Here is a 25927-nt window from a genome sequence, read left to right as displayed (position 1 = left end):
TTCTCACTCACCTTCATCCCGGCCAAGCTTCTTTTCCCCGGTTACACAACCAACAATCTAAGCCGCCGCGAACGGACACCAACCGCCACCAGCCCGTATTTCTGATGGGTCCAACGTTAGCCGCAAGTCAGGTCAACCCATCGTCACCGTCACCATTTTCGTCCAAGAACCACGGTCTACGTCGCTTGGCTTAGTCACAATTCATCTGACAAGATGCCCCCGATTAAGATGGAGGGGGTAAAGATGGAGGGCGTCAAACCTGAGCCATCCGATGCCAACAACTTGCTTTCGACCCCCGTTGCACCCGTTGCGAACCCAAGGAACTCGAACCCAGTCGCATCTCCTTACGCCTCTCCGCGGCACCCCTCTTCACCATGTCAAGGCTGAGCCTGGATTGAAAGCTGAGGTCAAGCCCGAGGTCAGCCAAGAGCAACAACCCATCGAGGAAGAACAGCAAGGCCCCGACCCTCTCGAAGAGTGGTCTACAGAGACATCCCCGGAGGTCCTAGAGGATGGCGTCAAGCGAGGCCTGGACTTTTTGAACCATATCAAGAACTTCTTCAACGCTGCTTCATCCATGCCCGACACCCAAGCTCCCGTCTGGCTCAAGGCAATCAGCGATCTCGAGGCCCGATCGGAGGCTTCCAAAGGCCATTGTTGGTGTCGTTGGCAACACTGGTGCCGGCAAGAGCTCCGTCATCAACGCCCTCCTTGACGAGGAGAGGCTTCTGCCGACCAACTGTCTCCGAGCCTGCACTGCCTCCCCCACGGAGATCTCATACAACAAGTCCGACGACCCCTCCGAGCTCTACCGTGCCGAGATTGAGTTCATTTCTTCTGAGGACTGGATGAAGGAGCTCAAGACGCTGTACACGGACATTTTTGACGACAATGGCAATGTATCCCGCGAGTGCACCAACCCTGACACGGAGGCTGGTATCGCTTACGCCAAGATCAAGTCCGTCTATCCTTCCAAGACCAACAAGATGATCGCCGAGAGCAGCCCCGAGAAACTCGCCAACGAGTCCGAAGTGAGACGTGTGCTCGGCAGTGTCAAGAAGCTCAAGTCAACCACCGCCAAGGAGCTCTACAACGGCATGCAACGCTACGTCGACAGCAAAGAGAAGAACAACCATCTCAAGAAGGACGTCCCCATGGAGTATTGGCCCTTGATCAAGGTTGTCCGCATCTACACCAAGGCGAACGCTCTGTCCACTGGCGCCATCATCGTCGACTTGCCCGGTGTACAGGACTCCAACGCCGCCCGAGCTGCTGTTGCCCAGCAATACATGAAGGCATGCAGTGGTCTCTGGATTGTCGCACCCATCAACCGCGCAGTCGACGACAAGACCGCCAAGTCACTTCTTGGTGACTCATTCAAGCGCCAGCTCAAGTACGACGGTATCTACTCCGCTGTTACCTTCATCTGCTCCAAGACGGACGATATTTCGGTGACTGAGGCCGCCGAGAGTCTCGATATTGAAGCAGACGTCGCCGACTCGTGGGCCAAGATTGACGACCTGCGCGACCAGTTGCGTATCCTCAAGAAACAACTCATGGACGGCAAGGACGAGAAGGCAGATCTTCTCGATAGGCTCGAGCAGCTCGACAGTCAGTGGGAAAAGTGGGACGACCTATCGCAGCGGCACGCTGATGGCAAGACCGTCTACGCACCCACCACCCACGGCAAGAAACGCAAACGCGGTGCGACCTCCTCCAGAAGCCGCAAGAACCGCATGTCTGCTGACAGCGATGACGAGTCGTATTCGGACGATTCGGCTAGTGATAAGGAGAACCAGCCGGACGACGACGACGACGATGGCGACAGCGATGACGAACGCCAGCCCCTAACGGAAGAGGCGATCCAGGAAAGGCTCTCGGACCTCAAAGCCCAGCGCAAGGAGGTTCGCCAACTGCGAAAGGAGGTGGACCACAAGTTGTCCGATCTTCGACAGGCCATGAAGCCCCTTCAAGCCGAAGAGAGTCGTCTTCTCGCTGGCGTAAAAGCTGTTTGTATTCAGGGCAGGAACGAATATTCGAAAGGCGCTATTCAGCGCGATTTCGCCATGGGTATTAAAGAGTAGGTTTTTGGCCCCCACCCTCTCCCCTTCTCCCGTCATCCTCCCCCGTCTTCGTCCCCCGTCTTCGTCCGTCGTCTTCGTACCCCATCCTCATTTCTCCTCCTCGTTTCCCCTCCTCGTTTCTCCTCCTCGTTTCCCATCCTCGTTCCCTATCTTCAAGCCTTGTCGTCCTTTGCCTTATCCTCTCTTCTCCGTCCTCGTCTGTCTTCTCCGTCCTCGTTTCTCATTCTCGTCCCCCGCTTTTGCACTATGAATTTGTTACTAACTACTGCAGATTGGATCAGGAAGCTGCCATCGAGGAGAACGAAGAGACATTCAACCCGGATGAGGATATCAGAGACTATGATGAGGTCGCTCGGAACCTGCCCGTATTCTGTGTCAGCAGCCGTGCGTATCAGAAGATGAGAGGTCGCCTACAGAAGGACGACTTCAACGACGAAGGCTTCCGCAACGCTGACGAAACTGAGGTACCCCAGTTACAACAGCATGCCAAGAAGCTCACGGAAGCTGGCCGTGCGGCCACTTGCCGTCGTTTCCTCAACGACTTGAGCCAGCTACTCAACTCCATGAGGATGTGGGCTGCCAACGATGGCTCCCTCTCCCACATGAGCGACCAAGACAAGAGAAACGAGGAAGGTCACATCCGTCGGCAATTGGCTTCGTTGGATAGAGTAAGTTCCCTGGCCCTTTGGTCTTGCCGGGTCTTGCTGAGTGCTGACTGAATGCAGGACTTTAAGAAGGCCGTCGATGAATGCCTTACCTCGATAAAGGAGGCTCTGGCTGAAAGCATATACGATTACTTTGATCTTACCATTCCATCAGCGTCCGCCGCAGCCGTCCCAACTGCCACCTCCTGGGGCGCACACCGAAGCGAGGGTGGCATGTTCTGGGCAACCTACAAGGCCACGTGCTGCCGGTCCGGTGTCTATGCTGGTGCATCTGGTCCTCGCGACTGCAATGCCGAGCTTTTCGAGCCGATTAGCAAGCAGCTTGCCACTGGATGGGAGCGTGCTTTCCAACGCCGCCTCCCCCAAGCGCTTGAAGGTTTCGCTATGAGTGCCCGCCTGCTCTTGGACACTTTCCATCGTGGAGCCATCGCCCGTTCTCAGCAGCGCGGCACCAACTACGCAGGAATCAACATGCTGAGCCAGCAGCTTCGGACCCACACGGCCCGGCTCAAAGAAATTCCAGGTTTGCTCCGCACCGTCGTCCAGGAACTGCAGCGTGAGGCCAGCAGAGGCTCCCATCCCGTTATCACCGAGGAGATGCAGCCGGGATATGACTTGTGTGTCGCAGAGTGTGGTAAGTTTATCTAGTTCGGTCAACGGGTAGTAAGCTAACCTTTCGACAGGCACCGGTTCGTACGCTCGCATGAAGTCGCACATGATCAACCACGTTGAGAATGCCCGTCATACAATGTTCCGTCGCTCCACAGATAGCGTCAAAGAGCAACTCAAGGCGCTATGCAAACGGGTCGAAAATGATATGGCGGTCCAGGTTCAGGAGATTTACAACCTCCTCGCTCGTGACTACCTTTCTGTCCTAGTTGGGGTCGACTCCAGCATCCAGCCAGCTGGTCTCCCAAGAGCGGAGCGCCTTCTTCGGGCTGAAATGTACCCCATCTTGCAGGGCACATCTCGGTGGTTCGCCAAGTCTCCAGCAGCCGAGGTCTCCTCGGTTTCCGAAGACGTTGATCCATTTGCCGATGGCGACGATCTCGCCGCTTCGCAACTGCAGGATGAGTTTCAAGCAGGTGCCCACGAGGCTCGCGTTAAGACCGAAGCAGTGTAAAGATCTGCCTTTCTGCTAATGGATGACGAGAGACGGAAACGGAGACGGACGAAGACAGACGAAGATCCAAGACGATGACGACGAGGACGACGAAAACACCGGAGACGGACGAGGACCAGAGATGAAAGGGGCTGAGAGGATGGGAGGAGGACCAGCAGAAGCAACGCCAGCGGTCAGATTCTTTTGCTTCTTGGCGTACGGGAGCGCCTGGGTGCTCCTTCGTATGCTTTGAGGCGTTCGGATCGGAAATACCCAACAGGCGTTAGGTTACCTCATTTTGCGGATGGAAAAGTAGCCCTCATGTTATCTGCACTGGAAAAGTGTGGACGTGGCGATGCTCATGGTACTTGGTCGCGGCGTTTTTTTAGTTCTATATCCCAAGCAGGAGAGGTATCATTCCAGTCGTACTTGCTTTCAATTGAACAAAGAATTGCTTAAACTTCGATTCTGCGTGTCTTGTAAGTTGTAGGTGATCTGCCAAGTTTGTCATTACCTCGTGTCCTCGGCGTTCCCAGCCAGACGCGTTCATCAGAGGTGAGGATGAGGGAGGAGCTCACACGGGTTAGTGAGGCGATGCCCTCGTCTTGCTCATTTTGGGGGTGGCGTTCGGTGAGTGGGGGGATGCTTTGCGTCAACATGAAATATTGAAAACCTTTACGGCCCATGGAGATACGGCACATGATACCCGGGACTCGAGAGCGACACGTGTGGGAAAAAAATAGATTCCACTTCTTATCTAGACTTAATCCCCAATGAGGTGATACACTGCTTCCCTACTCATGCAATCTAATAAATGCAGGGAACCCACACATGTGGCCTTTTTTGCTCAATTTCTTTCTTCAGGGCCCTGTGCTCCTACATCCCGTCTTTCCCCCAACTCGCCACTTGTCCTCACCCATTCCTCATCGTCAGCAGAGGACTCAAGAGTGCTGAGGCTTGCTGCCCGTCTTGCGCTTTCCCGTGAGGACAATGATCTCGCCCTCGGCAATGAGACGCTCGCGGGTAGCATCATCCAGCACTGGGATACGATCGATACGACCACGCTTCGACAAAGCCGAACTCTGGCTCGCGGCCTCAGCGAAGACACACTGCTGGAAGGCCTCGTTGTTCTCCACGGCCGCGTCTCCCTTGGCCATGATCTCCTTGACGCCCTCGTCCATGATGTAAGCGCAGTCGGGGGCGTTGGGCGCCGGGGTCGCGGTGGGCTTCGCGCTCTCAGGACCGAGCAAGGCGTCCCTGAATATTTCGATGATACAGCCCACCATGGCCTTTAACTCGGCCCTCTTGGTCGCCATGGAAGGCTCCCCGACTTTGTCCCCGGCTTCGATGCCCTTCTGGCGGATCTTCTCGATTCTGGGAGCACAATATTCCTGGGACGTCATGTTGGCGGGGATCGCGGTGGCCGACTTCTTCTCGATCTGGGGCCCGACGCGGACGAGGTCCGCGAGGTTGGAGGGGTAGCCCCGGGCCGCGAGGTGGGCCTTTGTGGGGGCGGTGGTGCCGGTCGCCGTACCGGTGGTGTTGGTCGCCGTAGCGGCGGTCGAGCTAACGGTAGCTGAGGACGCGGTAGGGGTACCGGTGGCCGAGGAAGTGCGGGCGGGCCTCTTGGTCAGCTTGAGAGGACCCGAGACGGCTGCGGTAGGGGCGACGACGCCGGGGCCAGGACGGCCGCGGATCTTCTCGATGGCGTCGTTGGGCAGGATCTTGTCTGCGGCGACGGCGGGCATTGACTTGGTCACGACGGGCCCCGGGGCGGCGTTGAGGATGGCGCTGAGGGCCTCCGGCGACAGCTTTCTGAAGCCATCATCGTCGGTTGCGCAGGCGCCGTCGACAGCCGCGTCTCTCTTGTCCTTGTTGCACGGAGGCTCCGCAGTCTTGGGAGGGTTCTGCGGCTTCTTAGCCTTCTTCGCTGCCAAGAACTTCTTAGCCTTCTTTTCTCCCCAAAGCTCAGTTAAGTTCTTCTCAAGCTCCTCGGGGCTGAGCTTCTTGGGCTTCGAAGGCTTCTTTAGCATCCTGGCCTTCTTCGCTGCCCAACGCTCCTTGGCCTTCTTCGACCAGGGACTGGGGTCCTCGGGGGGGCAATGACCATTGTCACAGCCAACCCACGACTCCTTAAGACCCTTCACGGCCGGGGCGGCACCGGTGGGGGAAGGGGAAGCCGGGGTTGCGATGGGTGCCTCCAGGGGCATGGCTAAACCCGTGCCGGCGACAGCCAGGATGGCTGCCAAGAATTTGGTAGAGTGCATCTTGTTGTGTGACTAGAATAGATGATGTGATAAGATGGTTTTAGATGGCAAGATTTGTTGTTCGTGAAAACCTGGTGACGTTAGAGTTGCTAGCGTTGATGTCAGTAAGCTGGTTGCTAGCTGCTGATGATGAGAAGGAAGAAAAGCGAGAAGAACGCGAGGGGAAGAAGATCTCTCTATTTATTAAAACCTGCATTGTTCGCAACGGATGTTGTCTAAGTTCGGAGAAAGCATTGGGTGGCAATTCTTCAGTCGAGTGGCGGTTTGACGCTCAAGAATATTGAGGTTTCCCCCCCAGGGTGCTTGGGGATGTGCGGTGTGGACAAATACTTCAATCTGGCTGGATGAACGACTGTATCATGATTATGACCCTTTTGGCTTTCTTCCCTTGTCTACTGTTACTTTGCCTTCTTGGCAGTCTCCAATCCCTAGGCACTGCCATACCCTGTGGCCATCGTCATCACCATTTGTCGTCTCTGAGCTCCTCTATGGCCAATATTGCCAGTATAGATGAGCGGCCATCCTTCTGGTGAAATTGTGTTGGACAGATCTGTAGCCGCCGCATCGTTGGGTGAGATTGGAATGTGCCCGATCAGTACCAATATTGAAGCTTGTATGCGGCTTTTCGCAGGGGGTTTCCAACCCTGAGTGATGCGGCTCACAAATATCTGCGCCGTTGAACGGTTTTATATGGGTCCTGCACATCCCCGGAAAGCTTAATACCTCCATGCCGAACGGGTTTTGTGGCGTTCTCAAGCAAGGTTCTCGAGGGCCAAGGTAAGTTCGAAGGACGTCGGAGTATTGCTCTCGATACAAAGGAGATCGTCCAGGAAAAGAGTATTAGGCAGAGATTCTCGTCTCGGGTGGGGCCCATCTCCGTTTGGCGCGTTTGTAATACGGGCACTCTCAAGGTCTTGATGGTACATGTCGAGATGCGATACGGTGGTTTCGCAGCCGCTCGGGTTGGTCAGCCTGTTGCCGGAGATGCCCAGCGCGGTTTCTCCTGTGGCCGCCTCGTGGGCCCACTGGAATTGTTCAGTGGTGGCTGCGGCGAGGACAAGAAGGTTGGCCATTTCCTGATTGTCGGTGGCGGAGAACGCAGACATATTGAGTTGGTTATCTGGGTGCGTTTGAACCAGGAAAAAGGTTGCTTCGATGATAATTCAAGTTGCAAAGAACCCTACAGTTTAATGAATGTGTTGAAAACTGCGTTGATCTCAAGATCCAATATTGGACACAAGTTGGAAATATTTCAACTTTACGGAAACAAAGCGCGTGCTCTAGAAACTTTGCTTGGGCCCACAGGCTTCTTTGAAGTCAGGCAACAAAAGACCTCCTCCCTGTGCAACGAGAGAGCTACACATGAGAGAAGGACAAGAAGCTTCGATGGACAGTGGATAAAGGATAATTCAACATCCTCTCTCCGATAGGTTCCAGGGGCATCTTGGGTTTTTGAAATCCTGCAATGGCGTTTATGGACAATGCATTGTATTCTTCCTCGTCATCTTCATTGTCAAGGAGCCCATTATCCAACATTCAGCAAATGCCTTGCATATGACAATTTCAACCTCTAGCAATATTGTTGTCCGTCTACCATGCTGACCAGCTCAATGTGTAGTCGAGCGACAGCGCGCAAAGACCTTCCTCATACGGACCAATGTAAACAGTCCTGTCAAGATGCAGCGCTTATCCATTCGTGCGGCACAGATGGCCGATGCGGCGCCGTAATCAGCACGACCTAATGTTCTGAGACAGGGATCATTGTGCGGCAACGTCATCCGACGTTCAAGCTCTCAGCTTACAGGAAATCCGAGTGTCAACTAACCCCTCATCCTTAAACCATCACCAACTTACTGACAGATATTGATTCATGACTGTAATTGAATATGAGGGCGTTTCTGGCTCTATTGGCGCTCTCAGCCGCTGGTCGACCAGTCGGGCAGGATGCGGCACAGCGGCCCCTCCAATCGTCTGACGCTGATCCGTCAGTGCTCTCCTCAGACATCAGCGCTTACATCGAAGGCTTGATGGAAGAATGGCATGTGCCGGGTCTTTCAGTGGCTGCTGTAGATGGAGACAAGACGTTGGCCAAGGTACTTACTCCCCCAATGTCCGGCATCACGGATCCGTCGGCGGGTCATCGCCGCCCGGCGATCGGCGCCAGGCCCGCAATCACGGCGCCGGCGTGGCCACACCAACCCCGTCCGCCCACGACACCATCAGCTAACACACCACCAGGGCTACGGCTACGCCATCCTCAACTCAACCCCCGCCACCCCGCACACGCTCTTCTACACCGGCAGCACCACCAAGTCCTTCACAGCCGCCGGCCTCTCCCTCCTCGTCGACAACTCCACCAGCCTCACCTGGACGACGCCCGTGTCCAGCGTGCTCGACGACTTCGTCCTCAGCGACGCGTGGGCGACGGCACACGTCACGCTCGAGGACGCACTGAGTCACCGGACGGGCTATCCGCGCCACGACCTCGCGTCCTCGGCGACGACGGCGCGCGAGATGGTGCGGAATCTGCGGAATCTGCCCATGTCCGCGGAGCCGCGCGCGAGGTATCAGTATTGCAACAAGATGTTTGGCGTGATGGGGTACCTCATCGAGACGCTTACCGGGCAGTGGCTGGGTGATTTTCTGAGGGAGAGGCTGTGGGAGCCGATGGGGATGGGGGAGACGTACTTTTCGCTGAGGGATGCGGGGGAGAGTGGGCTGGGGCTTGCGAATGAGTATGTTTACGATCCTGTGCAGGGAAAGCATTTGCAGGTGCCGCATGAGCCGTTCTCTGCTGAAGAGGGAGCCGGGTCGATTATTTCGAATGTGCTTGACTACGCCAAGTACCTCCGCATCATGATGAATGAGGACGCGCCGCTGTCCAAGGACGGTCACAGGGAAGTAAAAACGCCGAGGAGCTTCTCGTCCATGTCAAAGCCTCCGTTCGTCGGGCCGGTGACGTACGCTTTTGGGTGGAACCAGGCGGTGTTTGAGGGTGAGAGGGCGTACTTTCACTCTGGGCAGGTCAACCAGTTTGTGTCAATCATGATCATGATCCCGTCGAAGAAGTTCGCCGTTACGGCCATGTCGAACACCGAATCCCCTGCGATAGAGCTGATTGCTCATCATCTTTTGTGCGAGCACTTTGGCGTGCCGAAGGAGAAACGGCTTGACCTTAATAAGCAGTAAGCAGATTGCATGGACAGTGGAAACGAGACACTGATACTTGAGCAGGTACAAGTCGCAGAAAAAGTTGCAACAGAAATATCTCGAGAACTGCGGTGATTATATCTACCCTTCAGTACCAGAGCCGCCTCTCCTCCCGACGCTACCCATCTCCGACCACATCGGCGAGTATAGCGATCCAGGATATGGAACAGTCCAGGTCGATCTGCACTGCGAAGATGCGGGACCTTCGTTTCTAGGTTACAACAGGGAAATCAACGAGCAATGCAAGCTTCGCGTGTTGAACGTTGCGGGCGTGGGCTGGGCGTTCATGAAGCCGGTGCTGTATCTCGAGCCCAAGTCTGGTAATTACTGGGTCGGGCGTCTGTATATGGAGGCTGGAGATGCCCAGAACGTCACGACTCCTTCTATCTGTATGAGGGCGGAGTTCAAGGTTGATGTTACCGGTACGGTGACTGAGCTTGGACTGGATCTCAGGCTGGAGAATGTACTTGAGGGTACGCCGGCAGGCGATGGGCCGCTCGTTTGGTTTAAGCGTGTCGAGGATTAGGTCCAGACAGGATACAATGGTACAAACGATGAAAGAGGATTAAGACACGTGGGTTCAAAAACAACAGTCGAACAATCAAATCCGTATCAAATGAACGCCCCAACTTAACCTACAAATTCTAACAAACTTACGACACCACCATTCTTCTATGCCTATTCAGTGCTGTATTCGAAGATCTTCCGCCTCTTTTCAGGCCCATCCTCCTTCGCAAAATGAACCTTACGCTTCGAACACACACTCTCCTCGATACCCACGCTGCCATCATCCGGTCTTGGCCTAATTCCAGGCGTCTTCTTCCCACGTAGCCGCTGAATCCTGTGCTTCTCCTTAAGCCGACGTTTGACGTCCATCTTGCCCCTGTTCCTCCCATATCGCGAAGCCATAACAGGCTGGTACGATTGCACCGCGTAGACGGTCTGGGCGGAGTCCGAGTCGTCCGAGTCCGCCTCGTAGCCACCGGCTGGGTTGACGAGGGAATCGAGCACCTCGCTGGCGATGTTGTCGTCAGGGCCGTCGAAGAAGTCCTGCACGCCGTACTTATCCTCCAACATCTGAAAGTATGGGTAAGGCGCGACTTCGTCGGGCTGTGGTGGCGAGGGAGGGTTCGGGGGTCTGTAACCCCAAAGAGGCGGGTAGTTCTCCACTAGAGAGATTCAATTAGGAAGATGTCGCTTTCGATGGAAAGACTCAACTTACTTGGTTGCCATCTAGCGGCATTCCAGATGAATTTTTCGGGTCCACTGTCTGCGTGTCTGAAATCGACCAACCTGGCGCAGAGCCGGTGCTCGCAGTTGTTCTTCACGTAATCGGCCAAGGCGTCGTCGCTCTGGATACTGTGACCCACGTAGTTACGCAAATTCTCGTAGTTCCGATTATTGTAACCAAAGTCGATGACATCTGGGTGGTGTCAGTTGACCATCCAGAGACAGCTTGTAACTCCTGGCATACCTGTCACATCGTAAATCAAGCCATCTACAGCAACATAAGCCAGGCGGTCCTTCAGCCCGTCGAAGTGTCTCATCTCTGTGATTGACATGTTGCGAAGCTCAGTCTTTTTAGGGTCGGTCATGGCCACGATGAAGCCCTTCATACGCGCAAACGTCGTCAGAGGACCCTCGTCGTCGTCCTCGGCCGCAAGTGCTTGGGTGGCGTCTTTGCCTAGGTAGGGCCTGAGTGCTTCGACGAGGCGGTAGTTCTCTGCCGAGTCGATGAGAGCTGACAAGAATAAAGTATTAGTTGGTGACTCTCGTCGCATGAATGATAGGGCTGCTCACCTCGCACTGAGTAGATCTCATTGCGGAGCAGGATCTCGTCATGATGCACAACCTCTGGCGACGGCAGTCCGTCGAGAAGGACCGTCTCGGACCGGTTCTCGACCAACCTGCCAATGCGCACGGCTTGCAATGATTCTATCAATTCGTCCTTGGATTTCGGGTGATGTTTGTTGAATAGCTCGGTAATGTCTTTTCCCCCGTTCTCGACCAAGAGCCTTTCGCCTCCGGGATGGAGCATAACGTAGTCTGAGATTTGTAACTGTCAGTATTCTGACTCTAACAAAAGAAGAGTGGCGGTCTCACTTGTGATGTCGTACACCTTGTCCTGAATGGCAACATACATGCTGCAATCCACAAACTCGTAGCGGCGCAGCGTCTTTTCCGTGAACGTCCTCTCATGATGCCTGTGGGTGGCTCTGGGCACCTTGGAATCCACATATCCAATGCGATATCGAGAGATCTGGTCGCTAACAGCTCGGGGGAAGACGCCAGCCTGCAATAGCTTCTGGGAAGGGTTGCCACCCGGCGTCGACCTGAGGATTTCCAGGACATTGACGCGCTTGTCGGGGCCAGCATTTTCCAGGTGATCAACATCTTTCAAACTGTCAGCATCAAAAACCCACGAAAGGAATGGTTCACACGCACCAGTGAGGTCAAAAACGCTATCCGCGATACGGACGCAAAAGGGGTAGCCGTTCGTCCCATCGCACAGGGCGATCTCGTCCTCTCTCCAGATTCTCATCGCCCTCCCCAGCGGCACAAGGTTGGGAGCAGCCTGTCTTAGTAGTTTCACAGCTTCGGGCTTTATCTGTTGGCCATTGAACTCCTTCGACGTGATGGTGTTCAGTTGTTCCTCAGTGATGTTTCCCAGGAGTTCCTTGACATCCGAAACGAGGAAGATGTTCAGGTGAATCCCTTCTTCAGCAATGAGCACAGGCTTCCCCTCTTCCACCGCTTGGTCGTATATCTGGCTTGTGGTAAAGTACTTGAAGTCGCCTTTTCCGGGACGCTGGTCAACCGGAACAACGTCACCCGCGATACCCACGCATCCGATGGCCCAGGTCGGTTCAATTTCGATGTGGCCGGGGTCCTTCACCGGCTCCCCGTTGAATCGCAAAACAGCTTCTTCTCCGAACGCCGGGCTCATGGCGTCCCATCCATCCTTGAGTACCTCCTTGAACTTCTCCAAACCAGTCGCTCGCCCATTCTCCCATACACCAGCGTATTCCGGCATGCGGAAGTTGAAGTCAAGCCATGATCTGTAATCATTGCCCAAATCCGCCTTCAGCTGCGCCGTCATATCATTCACGGCAGTAAAGAACGCGCCTCGCAGCCCCAAAGGCAGGTCGCAGACTGCTTCGAACGCATCCCAGCAGGACACGGCCAGCTCAATCAAGTCGCGGCGCAGGTTCAGCCTGTTCTTGGGCGGGTCCGGGGCGTGATGCCTCTTGTCCATCCGGAAGCCGTCGTACTTGTGTCGGTTCCTGTACAGATACGTCATCGCCGCGGACAGGTCCGACCGCTCGGCGCTGTTCAGCGCCGTCGCGACGCTGGCCTTGATCTTCCACGGGTTGGGGTTGCTGTAATGCGAGGGCTCCCTCTCCGGTACCACCTCCCCGTCGTGGGCGGGCAGAGAGGCGGCCATGAGGATGCCGATAGCGCGGAAGAACCACGCCTGCACGGCGCATTCCTTGTTGACGTGCTCGAAGCCGGGCGGGATTTGCATACTCACCCTGCCGTCGGGGAACTTGACGCCGATCACGAGCGGGTGGATGAGTCTGACGATCATGCTCTGCAGGTACAACTGGTCGACGAGGCCCCTGCGGACGAAGTGTATGGTGAGCGCGACGTTCAGCTCGCGGCGGAAGTCGGTCCAGCTCCAGGGCGTCATCTGCCACATCGCGAACGTGTCCGGGAACCACGGCCTCCTTGTCTGGTATGCCCGACGACGCGAGGTGAGCCGCCGCGCCAGAGTGCCCAGCGACTTGCGATGCCACTCAGGCGGGATATAGCCCATCACCCACCTCGCCTGCGATGGCACGGGGCCGCCGGCGGATTTGAACGGGGCATCTTCGATGGTGACGTCGACAAGAGGCTTGGGCATCTTGAGGGCGCCGGGCCCGTATTTGGGCACGATCTTGTTCCAGAAGTCGCCCGAGCGGAACGAGGTGGCCCAGAGGGCCGGGGCTGGCCAGGTTGTGCGGTACGAGGGGATGCAGAGGGCGACGCCGTACGTCTCGTGCCAGGTGTGGCTGTTGATGTTCGGCCATACGGCGAGGCCGGCGATGATGCCTGCTGCGTTGGAGTTCCTGTAATGGGACCCGGTCTCGAGGGACTCGATACCGAAGAGGGAGCCGCCGAGAGCCGACCCTTCCCAGGAATGGCCCATCTCGGGGTAATATTCTCTGGCTCCGAACTGGGACGTGTTAGTACCGAGATATGTGGAATCTGGGACATGGTTGATGTTACGATTTCATGTTTTGCGTGCCCGCCTAAGGTGAGCGTTGGTTGCGTCAATCCGGGATTAGGTCTGCTTCGGATCTCTAAGTTCACCGCGTGCTTGAAAAATATTAGTTGGGCTACCAAGTTCAAATCCCATTACTCACCATGAGTTCGTGTACAATCTTTCCAATAAGGTTAGCACGACTCAGCAATACGCCTCTCTCGTCTCGGGAGACATACAGTAAGAGCCTGAAGATGCAAGGCCAATCTCTTCGACACCGCTGTAGCGGACGGGTCAAGCATCGTCTGCAAATATACGATATCCAAGGTGATCGGCGACAGCCTGCGATGTGCATTGTAGGTTTGATGGGTCGTCCCAACTTCGGCCGAGCCATTATCTGAGGCGACAAAGTTGGTAGAATGATCTTTGAAAGCCCATAGAACGGCCGTGTAGAACTCTGGGTCCTCGAAGAAGTCGAGCACTGCTTGCGTGGTTGTCATGAATGAGGTGTCGTTCTTGACGCGCCAGATTTGCTCCCAATTCTTAGAGCCATACGGCACTTCGACTTTGACCGATTCGAGGCCGTCTTTGGATAGTAGCATGCGCAGCCTGTGTCACAACGGTGTTAAATCGCGGTCAGATCTGTCCGGAAGTCTGTAGCTTCTAGCACTCACCATGGCTCCGTCGCAGACACCCGCAAGATATTATCCGCCAGCTGAATGCACTTCGACAGCTCCTTCCACAGAAACGGGTCATCCACCGTCCATTTCCTACCCGCGTTCCCGGTCCAGTGCTGCTGCTGCACAAAGTCGATCCTCCAGCGGTACTTCTGCCACACGCGCAGCCACGAATCCTCGTCCACGTGCAGGTCGTTGGCCGTGGTGTGGTCGCTCTCGTCGTACGCCGTGTAGTCCTCGGCGCTAGCCAGAATCGCGGTCTCCCACGTCGTCAAGCCGTACATGAAGTGCTTCTGCAGGCGCTCCGACAAGAAGAGGTCGTCGAGCTCGGCCGGCGACGGCTTCGGCAGCGCGTTGGTGCTGGGCGGGTCGAGCCGCAGCGTGGCGGGGTCCATGGAGGGGAACATGGGATCCAGCCATGATAGCCTGTCGTTGTTGAGCTGCGGGAGGGTGCCCGTGACATAGTGCTTCTTCCATGGGTCGACGCGGTTGTCGCTCATGTTGGCATCTGATGGTTGCAGTAGTCGAAGGACATGCGAAAGGAACAAGATCAAGAGCTGAGGACGGTCGAAAACACGTCGGAATACACTGAAGGAAAATAAACTGCAAAATAAAGGTTTGGAAGAGAAAGAGGTCGAACCAAAGGTTGATGACCGGGCATCACGCCCCCTTTCAACTCCCAGATGAGGTTGAAGAAGTCCAGAGCAGGTATGACATTGACACAACCGCCCTTTGTGGTCGATTTCAATGGACTTCGAAAAATAGCTTTCAATGGAACGAAACCGGCGAAAAAGCACAGACAGAACAAGAGGTATTCAGGGGTTTCTTTGGGACCTTGAAATGTCAATGCTGGGGAATATGGCAGGGAGACGAGCGACAAAGAAAACGAGGGCGAGGTTGAGAAACAATGGGCACAACATCCCTTTCTAGGTATTGACCGAGGCAAAGTTTCTGGTGATGAATCTGATAATCTCAGACTTGAATGAGATGTTTCTGCCAGTTTCTTTTCTGTCTTAATCGTCAATGTTGAAGTCATCGACAAAATTGACTGCAGCATGGCATCCCAGTTCCCGCCCAACCTTCATTATTCTCTGAAAACCATGTCGTCGCCATGGAGCGGATATCTCAAGCATCACTCCCATCTCTCAGTCACTTCTTTCTAACTCCCAATCCTCCGCAATGGACGACACAGAACTCCCCTTCACAATCCCAACCCATCCCCCCTTATCCCCAACCACAACCTCCCTCTTCCCAACCCCCATCCCCCTCCCCTGCCCTCCCCCGCCCGCCCTCGACACCCTCTTCCACGCCGAACACGGCCAACTCTTCAACTTAAGCGGCCTACGCACCTCCGAGTCCCTCATCCTCCAGGCCCTCGACCCTTACTCCCCATCCCCTTCCCCCAACGGTGGCTTCATACACATCAACGAAGCAAAATGGCACAACATCTTCCACCGCAGCAAATGGGCCAGCACCGCCTGCCACATCGCCAACGCGCCGCTGCACATCGACGACGACATCGCATGGGGGCATATCAGCCCTGCGATCGAGCTCGCGAACAGGATGCTGGAACAGGCGCTCTCGCACCACTGGCTGCTCGCGATGCTGAGCGCGGCGGGGCGTGAGGCGGTGCATGGGGTCTCGGCGACTGTTGATGGGCGGAGGTATGCCAACGCGACGATCTACCGCGCGCTTCCTGGGCCGGTTACGCATGAAGCACGCGCGCAGGCGGTGAAGGTGTTGGATGAGATTGCTGGGAGTGTGTTTTGGGGGTTCCATCATGGGGATGAGGCACCGGGGCTGTTGGGCAAGACGGACACGATTGTGAGTGAGGGAAGGGGGTATCACTGGTGCACAGTGGACGTGAGGCTGGTGGAGAGGATGTGTGAAGGGAGTGAGGGGGAGAGGAGGGTTGCTGGTGTTGAGGTTGCTGTTATTGTAGGTAATCCATCCCCAATTAATGTCGTTCGCAATCTGATTTGGTCTTTGATTCTAGATGTTGCATGAACTCATGGTTTGCTCCCCCAACCTCCATATCTAAACCTGACCTGTTAACCCATCTGTAGCACGCGATATCAAGACACATCCTCACCTCCATCAAAACCGCAAACCCAGCTCACAGCTGCCCCTCCTTCGAAATCGTGCGTTCCCTCCTCCCACCCATCCTTACCCGAAGCTGACCCGCACAGTTCTTCAACAACGAACGCTGGGCCGAAGCAGGCTACTCCTTCGAAACCGCCTTCCTCGGCACCGTCCTCCGCAACACCTGGCCCAGCTCCCGCTCCCGCCGCAAAGCCTACCATGCCCTGCTTGCCCCGCGCCCGGAGACCGCCGCCGCGGGGCAGTTCCAGTACTACGGCGGCTGGGCGCCCTCCGACCCGTTCGTCGAGGAGCGCGCGGGCTTGCCGGGGCGGGTGCTGTGGGAAATGACCCGCGAGGACTTCTGGGGGGTGAAGGTGCGCAAGTTTGGGGCGGAGGGGGTGAGGATTCAGACGGGGTGTGTGAGTGTTGCGAGGGCGGAGTACTCGAAGGCGAGGGGGTATACGGTGCGCAGGGCGGATGTGCTTGATGATGCTGGCGGGTTTGGAGGACGGATTAGGGAGCGGAGGGAGAGGTTGAAGATGTTGAGGCCGTGGTATGCATGTGAGTATCGCAAGTGGTGCGAGACGCCGTTTGCGGAGTTTCAGATGCGCAGCTGGGTGCCGGGGGCCAAAGGGATTGGGAGGAGCGTCAAGTGCGAAGCTGGTGTTATCGCGGCTGCAAAGAAGATGGTTTCCCCGTTTGGAGTTGAGGAGCAAGTCTGCGGGACGAGGATCGAGGGGGAGAGGAGCGGACGGGGCTTCTGGAGGGCGGTTGGGTTTCTTGCGATGGCTGCGGTGCCGGTGAGGCGGGGCGTGAAAGCATGGGAGGACGAGAGCGTGCCGGCGTATCCGGACGTTCTTGTCCATGGAGCGAGGTTTGCGGCGCCGCGGGGGTTTCTGGAGGAGGTTATGCGGCGGGGGAGGGGTAAGAAAGAGAGGAACAGGAGGAGATGCGTTGGGCGTGCTGGGGAGAGGAGTCATGATCGGGAGATGTGTTTTGATAATGCGAGGGTTGCGTTTTTGAGATGGAAATGGGGCGGTGTTATGTCTGGGGAACTTGTGATGGAGTTTGAAGCGGCGATGAGGGAGGTGAGGGCGAAGATGGATAAGTTCCCCTTGGATGATGTTTGGTTGGACTTCGGATTCCGGATGCCGGAGTACAGCGGGGAGGTGTTCTTGCCCGTGGGATATGAGGATGATCGGGTTGATGAGGAAGATGCTGACTTGCCCAGTTGGGCCATTGCAAGGCCTGGCATTGCTGGAGAGGTTATCGGGACTGTCATCAAGCATTACTCGCCTGGAGAGGTTGGAGACCTCCAATCGTTGGGAGCAGGGCAAAAGGTCGTCTTATGGCAGGACGAAGACGAGACGGAGATCCAAGTCTACGATGTTAGTGAGATGTTCCCCAACGGCTGGGACTCAGATGCCAGATATGCCTTCACTGCTCCCGGTCCGCGAGGACGCATGCTCTCTCCAAACCTCGAAGCGAGCATCCTCTCCCAAGTCCTCAACCAAGAACCTCTCGGTAAGGCAATGCTCTGGCGCCAAGCAGAAGACTTCCGGATCAACGACGGCAACGAGGGCAGATCGCGATGGATCGCGCTCGGAGCCGAAGTCTTCGATATCACAAGTAAGCCTCCCCTCGCCCCCTCTTTCTCACGGCACCTCGACTTACACAAAACGTAGACTTGAACCTCTCCCCGGACCACTACACCTTCCAACACATCCTCTCCCGCACCCGAAACCCCGTCGACGCAATCGACGCCGGCTTCCACCCAGACCTGATCCGCGCCAACCTCCTCCCGTATAAGATCGGCTGGCTGCGCGACGAGAGCGCCGCCGGCCCGCGGCGGAGGGACCGCGTGTTCACGCCCACCGAGGTGAAGTGGTTCGCGGCCCGCGAGACGGGGATGTACGTCGTCATCAACGGCAGCGTATACGATTTCACAGGTAATGTTATCAAGATATGCGAGATACAGAGCAGGGCTGACTCGGGGCAGGATACTGCGACATGCACCCCGGCGGCGCGTCCCTCATCTCCCATCTCGCCGGCCAAGACGCCACTGAGGCATGGAGGCAGGCCCACGGGCAGGGCGGATCTGTCTCCGGGGTGGATGTGCATGCAGCGCTGGAGGAGTTGAGGATCGGAAGCGTCGTGCCGGAGCAGTCGGCGTCCAAACCGCTCTCGTCGTCCCAGATCCGGATTCGGGACTGTGTTTTCGGGCGGGAAAGTGAGTTCCATCATGCCCTTTGCGTTGTTTGAATACTGACAACTACAATTTGCAGAAATCAAGCCCGAGCAGACCCAGGCACTCAACGACTTAGAACCATACTGGGGCACAGATTGCACACCACACCTCGAGGCACAGAGCCCGCACTGGGTATTGACCAAGCTGTATGACACGCGTGACTTCATCGTCGCCAAGATCGCAGCACGCCCTGAAGACTTTCCCATGACGCAACAGACCTTGCGAGAGTTCGACGGCAAAGAGACAGATCTAGGTTTCCGCGAGGCGCACGTGTCTGACGGGACGTCCATCTACAACATGACCTGTACACATCTCCCAACCCACTCACGCCTTGAATCCCGTCACTGACATACCACAGCGTTCATCAGATACACCTCTCCATCACCACTCACCGCATCCCTCCTTACCCGCGCCGGCACAACCCTGACCTCGTCCCCCGAGGACACCGAGTTGCGAACATGGCTACAAACCTCCTGCCGCCACCGTATCATCGCATCCCACGACCACCGACAACCCAACCCGGGCACCAGCCAGCCCCGCTGGAAGACCGACGTCCAAAGCGTCCCCCGCGCCCCAGCCCCCGGCCACTTCCCCAAAGTCATCAAAGCAGCTAAGGTCGAGATGAACTGGGCGAGGGCACTGCAGGGCGACGCGGCGTCTCCCGGTCCGAAGAGCGACGTCAGGCCGACGCAGGCGTCTACAAAGACGCGGGCGGGAGGGGGTACAAGAGGAGGGTTTGGTGGCGCGGGTGGGAAAGGCAGAGTTGAGGCGATCGAGCTTCCTTTGTTGAACCAAAAACCGCAATCGGTGGATGGGGATGTTGTCATGGAGGACGTACAACCTGACGGGTGGACCGTCGTTGGGAAAAAGGGCCGCAGGCGGACTCGGAAAAGACGCTGAAAACCACTGTTCTTGGGCGTTGCACAATGTTTGCTTTTCAGAAACAAAGACGCAGATGGCAATGTATGTGAGCATACAAGCCTAACCGAAGACAATGTGAGGCGATGTTGACTCGGCCAAATGCAACCAGGGGAACTCGAATGCAAGCACGTAAATAGCCACCGCAGACAGAGGATCGACAATAAGAAGCACGACTAGGAACACTCACTGTCGAGGGCCGCATGGTAAAGGGAGGACGGGGACTGTCCTCGCGCTTGCGGTACACCAAACCTGAGGCATCAACAGAGAATCCATAGACCACAGACAGCATCACCAGCACATCACTTCAAAGGGACCATTGTGAAATGTCTATGGCATGTATTGCCGTCTATTTACTCTTTCTACCTCTTATTCTACCCCACATTCCCTGTCGCCAGGAACCTCTCTCCTCGCCTGCAGGATCCTCCAATCCTGGAGCGAGATGGTCATTCCTTCATCCGGCGATTCATGTCAAAGGGGAATCTCATGGGTGCTCGTCAAAAGAAATCATAAACAGGCCCGTAACCATGCAACCCGCGTTACCGAAAGGACTTTTGGAAGGCTCGTGACAAATGGAAAGGAAAGCGACCGTGACGAGTTGGTTTAGATGTCGTCCTCGTCGGAGAAGACCTCCTCACCACGCTTGCGGCGGGCCATACGCTCTGCGACATAGTTAGCTTCTGAAGTCATGAGTCAAGTAATGGCTGGGATGAACATACCCTTCTTCTTCTTACGGGCCTCGGAAGAAGTCAACTTAACCTTCTTCTTGGTGTTGACAATCTTGTTACCCATAGCGTCGAACTTCTCCTCCTCATCACCGTCATCAGCCTTGAGACGGGGACCGCCACCCTGGCCCTGGACCCAGTTGTGGCCGGAAGGAGTCATCTTGCCGTCCATGACAGCCCAAACCTCCTCAGTCAAGTCCTTGGTGAACTCGGCAGAGTGAGTGATGATGATGACACCACCCTCGAAGGCCTTGAGGGCCTTGGACAGGGCACCGAGAGAGTCACGGTCCAAGTAGTTGGTAGGCTCGTCAAGAACGATCAAGTGGGGACGCTGCCAAGAGCAAGCGGCAAGGACGACCTTGACACGCTGGCCACCAGACAGACCACGCATGCGAGAGTGGGAAACCAGCTCAGCATCGAGACCGAAGTTGGCGCAGTGAGACTCAATCTCCTTACGGACCAGGGGACGGAACTGACCGGAGGCGAGGGCCTCCTTCATATCGACATCGGCAACCATCTTCTGGTGAGAAGCCAGAAGCTCGGAACGGGGCAGCCAGGCGTTGTCAGCGGACATCATGGGGGTCCAGCGCTCGTTCTTCTGGCCGACGTTGTCACCAATGGCGAAAGAGCACTCGTACTCGTAGGAGTTCTTGAACTTTCTGCGAGAGTTGATGCCGATAATGCGACGCTGGGTACCCTCGATCTTGAAGATCTTGTTCATGGCCTCCTCATCGGCCTCGGTGATGACCTTGTTGGCACGATCCATGGTCTCACGATCCTCACCAGTCTGGAAACGCCACTGGATGTACTCAGAGGGAGTGGAGTCGAGGTGGTTATCGATGTGAGCGAAAGCGTGCTGCTTGATGTAGGCGATACGGATGTTCTCGTGCTGGTAGATCTCACCCTCGGTAGGGATAAGCTCACCGGTGAGAACGTTGATGAGGGTGGACTTGCCGGCACCGTTGGGGCCAATGACGGCAATACGGGAACCGAGAGAGCACTGGAAGGTGATGTCGGAGATCTGGGGCTTGCTGGTACCGGGGTACTGGAAGGACATCTTGCTGGCACGGAGAATGGCCTTGGCCTTGGTCTTGACACCCTCGAGGAAACCGGGCTCGGGGAAGCGGAACTCCATCTCGGAGGCACCGAGCTCGTAGTAGGACTTGGCCTGGGGGTTCTTCTTGACGAACTCGGACAGGTTGCCACGGTAGCGCTTGAGCTTGAAGCGCTCGTAGTGGATGATGTGCTGGCAGACGTTGTCGAGGAAGCCGGAGTCGTGGGAGACGATGATGGAAGTGCAGGGGGAGGTGCAGAGGTACTCCTCGAGCCACTTGACGTTCTTCACGTCCAAGTGGTTGGTAGGCTCGTCGAGAAGCAGGATATCAGGGGCCTCGAAGACGGCACGGCACAGAGCGAGCTTCATCTTCCAACCACCAGAGAGGGCAGAGATCTCACCCTTAACCATGGTGTCGGTGAAGCCGAACTCGTTCAGCTTGGCCTCGACCTCGGCCTGGGCGGTCTCGACGCCGGCAGCCTTGAGCTTCATCATGGTCCAGTCGATGGTGGTCATCTCAGTGTCAGCAGAGTCAAGGTCGTGCTCAACGAAGACGGTCTTGACCTCGGACTGCTTGGGGAAGCCCTCGACCTGCTCGTTGTTGATGGCACGCATGAGAGTAGACTTGCCGGAACCGTTGGGACCGCAAAGACCGTAGCGCTGGCCACGCTTGAGACGGAGGTGGGTCTGGTTGAGCAGGATCTTGGCACCGTAGGCGAGAGAGAAGGTGCAGTTGCAAAGGTCCTCACCCTCCTCGTCGTCGGCATCACCCTCGGCCTCCTCGGCAGCGCCGGGGGAAGCCTTCTTGCGGAGGTCGTCAGTGACCTTCTGGGCGTCCTCGTCGCCAACAATGACGGCGATGTAAGGCTTGAGGGCCTCGGCCCAGACCTGGGACTCCTGCTCCTTCTCGTCGATGAGCTGGCCGGCAATGGCGGCAGCATACTCAAGGACGATCTCGAGCTTCTCAGCCTTGGCCTTGTGCTTGGCGGGGATGACCTCCTTGAGCTTGGGGAGGACAACCTTGACGTCAGAGTCGCGCTTGACCTCGGGGATCTTGCCGTCAACGACGTTACCGACACGGATGAGGGTGTCGAGGGCCTGGCGAGTCTTCTCACGAGCCTCGGGGTCGGCCAAGTTGTCGTGGTTCTTCTCAAGACCGGGCATCATCTTGGGCAAGAAAGGAGCAACGATGTTGGGGTCGTCGACGAGCTTGCACATGTTGTCGACAATGACGGCGGACTTACGCTTGATGGCAGTCTCACGCTCGGCGAGACCACGGTCAAGGAGGGGAACCATGAGGGCAAGAGTGGGCTCCTGGACCTCAGTGACGAAGGTGGTGGCACCGAGCAAGTGAACGGTCTCGGGGACGTTCTCGGGCTTGGCGATACACTTGATAAGCTCGGGGATGAAGCGCTCGATATCCTTGTTGACGATGAGCTGGCAGATGAGCTCCATGGTCTTGTAGGCACGCTCCTTGACCTCCTTCTTGGTGTCCCACATGGACTCGGAGACGACGGGGATGAGGTCGGGGACGCGGAAAGCGACCTGGGCGGGGGCGGTGCGGACGACGGTCTCGAGGACGTCGAGGGCAGCCATCTTCTCCTGCCACTTCTGGGCGGTCAGGAGGGAGTTGCAGACGGGGTCGAAGACACCCTTGACGGCGTTGGGGTTGATGGCCTCGGCGATGGCCAGGGCAGCAGCCTGGGCGGCATTCTTGACACCGGTGATCTTGTCACCAACGGCGGCGAGGACGTTGGGGAGGAGGGCGACAAGGAAGGGTTCGACGTGGGCGGAGACCTCGGAGTGCTGGGCAATGGCGGCGATGGCAAGGGCGGCCTTCTCACGGGCAGCGGCATCCTTCTTGTTGTTGAACAGCTTGCGGATGGCCTCGATGCTCCTGCGGGGTAATCCATGTCAGTTCTGATGCTCCAGAAAAATTTTGTGTGTGCACCGAAAATAGCTCGCCGCTGAGTGGCCAGGGGGACAGCCAACTTGCAGATGCTGGCGGGTCGGTGCAAAGGCCGCCCGAGACGAGGCGAAAAAAATAAGCACGCAGGAAAAAAAAATCTGAAAAAGTTGGAGAAGGGTCCCAAGGCCGCGGACACGGTGGCTTGGGTCGCATCTGCCACTCTTTTCCGACTCTTCTGGTGCCGCCGCTTCATCGCCGTGGTGTGTAGAGAACGGAATCGGGAATCAAGGGGCAGAAAAACTCACTTGGTGGGAACATCCTGGTCCTCGATGCGGCCATTCATGAAGGAAGCCAGGGCGCTGGCAGACTCCTTGACGTCGGCAGCCTCCTTGGAGACGGTGAGCTTCTGGAAGAGCTCGTCAAGAACCTTGACGGACTGGGCGTTCTCGGAAGACATTATGGCGGTTGTTGTTGGGGTATTAATCTCGATCGGGGTGATGTCGAAATTTAACGTGAAAGAATCGCAGATCCGAACGTCTAAAGCGTCTAGATGCGAAGTCTATGCTCTATCGTATAACCGAAAGGCGAGTTCTGGGTATTGGGAAGGCCCGCGGGAAGAGACGACGACTGGAGGATCGTCGGAAACTTCTGCTCAAGATGGCGCTTCGGTCGCTGTTGTTTCTTCTTGCGAAGGCGGGGGTTGATCAGGGCAGCAAAGCTCTTGACAACCGTCGCAGACAGTGACGATATTTTGTGGAAAAGAAAGTCAAAGGACTGAGTGGAGATACGTCTGGAGGAAGACGAGCAATCCAGGAGAGGAAGAAAAGGGAACGGAGGTAGAGAGAGGTTCGAGAGAGGAAGAGGAGGGAAAAATGTTCGGGAGGGGGGAGAAGATGGCGGGGGGACGAGTTTTTTTTATCTGCAATCGCTTTTTTGGCTTGTGTTATCGCTCTTGCCCCCTCCTCCCCCTCCATTCCCACTGAAAGAGGGCCACTCGAGGCCACTCAGGCGGGCCCATGGGTGTCCCCTCGCAGGTGTGGCAGGTCCAGCGTCGCCTCAGTTGGCTTGGGCTGGTCGGGTCTGGTCTGGCTGCCTGCCTGCCACATTCACTCGCCGCCTTCCCACCAAAAAAGTTTTTTTATTTTATTTTTCCCGGGCGACCTGAGGCACTGCCTTGGTCCTTCCGCCTGCTGGTGCACTCTTTCTGAGAGTCCTGGCCCGGCGACGGCGACGCTAGCGGCAAGGGTAGCCCCACACCTCAGAAAAATCAGAAACTGCGGAAACCAGGAGCGGTGCAGCGGCCTGACTGGGTGTCGCTGCACTGTCCACGCTGTCCTTGACCTGTGTCCTCCTGTTCTGGCCAGTAGGTATCGGGCTTGCTTGGTGCTCGCCCAACCACTGACATGTCTCGAACAGTGTGAGTGCAGCGCTGCGCCGTGTGCTGGGCTGTACAGAGTGCCCCTCCAGTCAGAGAGACATCCCCCCTGGCGAGTAATGCTTATCGGCGGGGCTATCAGACCCCGCGCTAGTCCGAAACGGGATAGATGGTGGAAGGCGGTGAGAGAAATGCCCCTTCATGCGTTGGCTGCACCACTGCAATTTTCATTCTCAGGTCGACATTTTTTTTTTTTTTTGGCCTTGGGTGGCATTGGAAGTTCGGTGCCAATTGTCAGTTGGGCATTCAGGGCCCACGGACGGTAACTTGTAGTTTGCCATTTGACATCTCAATGTTGGAATCCATACTGGTGTTTTGTCCCAGTGTCGGTGTTCCTGACTTTTTTTTTTTTTTTTTTCTTGTTGAGGTGTCCTTCACCAGGGATCCCCGTACTCTTTTTTTGTTAGTCTCACACAGCGACCATCCACCATCTCATAATGACAATGGTTGGTTCCAAGATTGCCATGCTATTCTTTCTGCTCTCGTCGGCGCAGAAACACCGTCTTACCTGGCCCCTGCCCTATGTTCCGACGCTGGCCCAACGGAGCAGACCTCCGAGATATTCCCATACTATTCCGTCACTGCTTGAACCGTCTTCTCCTAAAAGACCCTCGGACGGTGTCGGTGTTTTGCCATCTCAATCGCATGCCTTACACGTGTATCTGCTGCCTTGCCCCTTGCCATCTCAAATCCAAAAAACTGCGGTGGCTATCGCTAAAGACAGCTCCACGAGTGGCGGTCGACCCGACATGTCGTCAACATCCCGTCGCATCCCCATACTTATCCCCGTCCAAGCCATCTCACCACCCCATACAAGCACAGAGCATCAGCAGGCTGACAATCCTGACATAAAATGCCGGCTGGCTCACGATAAGCCCTATATTCCGTGCGTCTAGCGGATTACGGGGGAAGCACGACCGCGGCGGCGACACTGACGAAGAAAAAAAAGGGGGGTGAGACGGCCATCGTCCATGTGCAACCGCACACTCCCCTGCAGTTTCCAGGCCGTCTGAGTCGTCGCCGACGGGTTCAACGACATGATTTGTCCCTACGAATATCCTCGCCATGCGAGCGAACGTCCAAGAACGAAGCAAGTCAGGAGCTGTCGGACGGGACAGATCTCACTGGGCCCCTTGCGCCTCGGCTTCGCCACCCCGGCCTCTGGTCTCTCCGTGTGTGCAGTCAAAGAAGCCAGGCATTTGCAATATCCGAACTCATTGATTCTTCACACCCACTCCCGCTCTTTGGGGGCGGCGCTAGGTAGATCCTCCAGGAGATTGACTTTCCCATGGGGGGGGGGGGGGGGGG

The 25927-nt window shown here is 56.4% G+C and overlaps 6 protein-coding genes across 6 annotated transcripts; 3 read left to right on the top strand and 3 right to left on the bottom strand.

The window, feature by feature from the left end:
- Window positions 1-213: 213 nt before the first annotated feature.
- Window positions 214-3872, top strand: COL26b_013759 (uncharacterized protein; the record flags this gene model as incomplete). The annotated part of the gene is made up of 6 exons (XM_053186348.1): window positions 214-306; window positions 335-598; window positions 651-2080; window positions 2356-2752; window positions 2810-3383; window positions 3433-3872. 6 exons carry the CDS (start codon window positions 214-216, stop codon window positions 3870-3872), a joined length of 3198 nt encoding a protein of 1065 aa, XP_053029706.1.
- Window positions 3873-4792: 920 nt separating this feature from the next.
- Window positions 4793-6118, bottom strand: COL26b_013758 (uncharacterized protein; the record flags this gene model as incomplete). Its single annotated transcript, XM_053186347.1, has 1 exon — window positions 4793-6118. One exon carries the CDS (start codon window positions 6116-6118, stop codon window positions 4793-4795), a length of 1326 nt encoding a protein of 441 aa, XP_053029705.1.
- Window positions 6119-7728: 1610 nt separating this feature from the next.
- On the top strand, window positions 7729-9854 carry COL26b_013757 (uncharacterized protein; the record flags this gene model as incomplete). Its single annotated transcript, XM_053186346.1, has 4 exons — window positions 7729-7777; window positions 8108-8211; window positions 8357-9303; window positions 9353-9854. 4 exons carry the CDS (start codon window positions 7729-7731, stop codon window positions 9852-9854), a joined length of 1602 nt encoding a protein of 533 aa, XP_053029704.1.
- Window positions 9855-10006: 152 nt separating this feature from the next.
- On the bottom strand, window positions 10007-14748 carry COL26b_013756 (uncharacterized protein; the record flags this gene model as incomplete). The annotated part of the gene is made up of 9 exons (XM_053186345.1): window positions 10007-10497; window positions 10551-10751; window positions 10803-11069; window positions 11129-11374; window positions 11432-11722; window positions 11774-13544; window positions 13735-13752; window positions 13811-14180; window positions 14246-14748. 9 exons carry the CDS (start codon window positions 14746-14748, stop codon window positions 10007-10009), a joined length of 4158 nt encoding a protein of 1385 aa, XP_053029703.1.
- A 679-nt stretch (window positions 14749-15427) lies between these two features.
- COL26b_013755 (uncharacterized protein) lies at window positions 15428-19478 on the top strand (the record flags this gene model as incomplete). The annotated part of the gene is made up of 6 exons (XM_053186344.1): window positions 15428-16186; window positions 16438-17959; window positions 18016-18279; window positions 18330-18560; window positions 18616-18882; window positions 18937-19478. 6 exons carry the CDS (start codon window positions 15428-15430, stop codon window positions 19476-19478), a joined length of 3585 nt encoding a protein of 1194 aa, XP_053029702.1.
- A 621-nt stretch (window positions 19479-20099) lies between these two features.
- Window positions 20100-23641, bottom strand: TEF3 (translational elongation factor EF-1 alpha; the record flags this gene model as incomplete). The annotated part of the gene is made up of 3 exons (XM_053186343.1): window positions 20100-20158; window positions 20216-23172; window positions 23490-23641. The coding sequence occupies 3 exons, from the start codon at window positions 23639-23641 to the stop codon at window positions 20100-20102; spliced, it is 3168 nt and encodes a 1055-aa protein (XP_053029701.1).
- Between the last annotated feature and the right edge of the window lie 2286 nt (window positions 23642-25927).

Source organism: Colletotrichum chrysophilum (assembly GCF_026319265.1).
Source record: "Colletotrichum chrysophilum strain AFK26 chromosome Unknown scaffold_254, whole genome shotgun sequence".
NCBI lineage: Eukaryota > Fungi > Ascomycota > Sordariomycetes > Glomerellales > Glomerellaceae > Colletotrichum > Colletotrichum chrysophilum.
The sequence above is the reverse complement of the archived record's forward strand: the minus strand, read 5'-3'. Positions and strand labels throughout refer to the sequence as shown.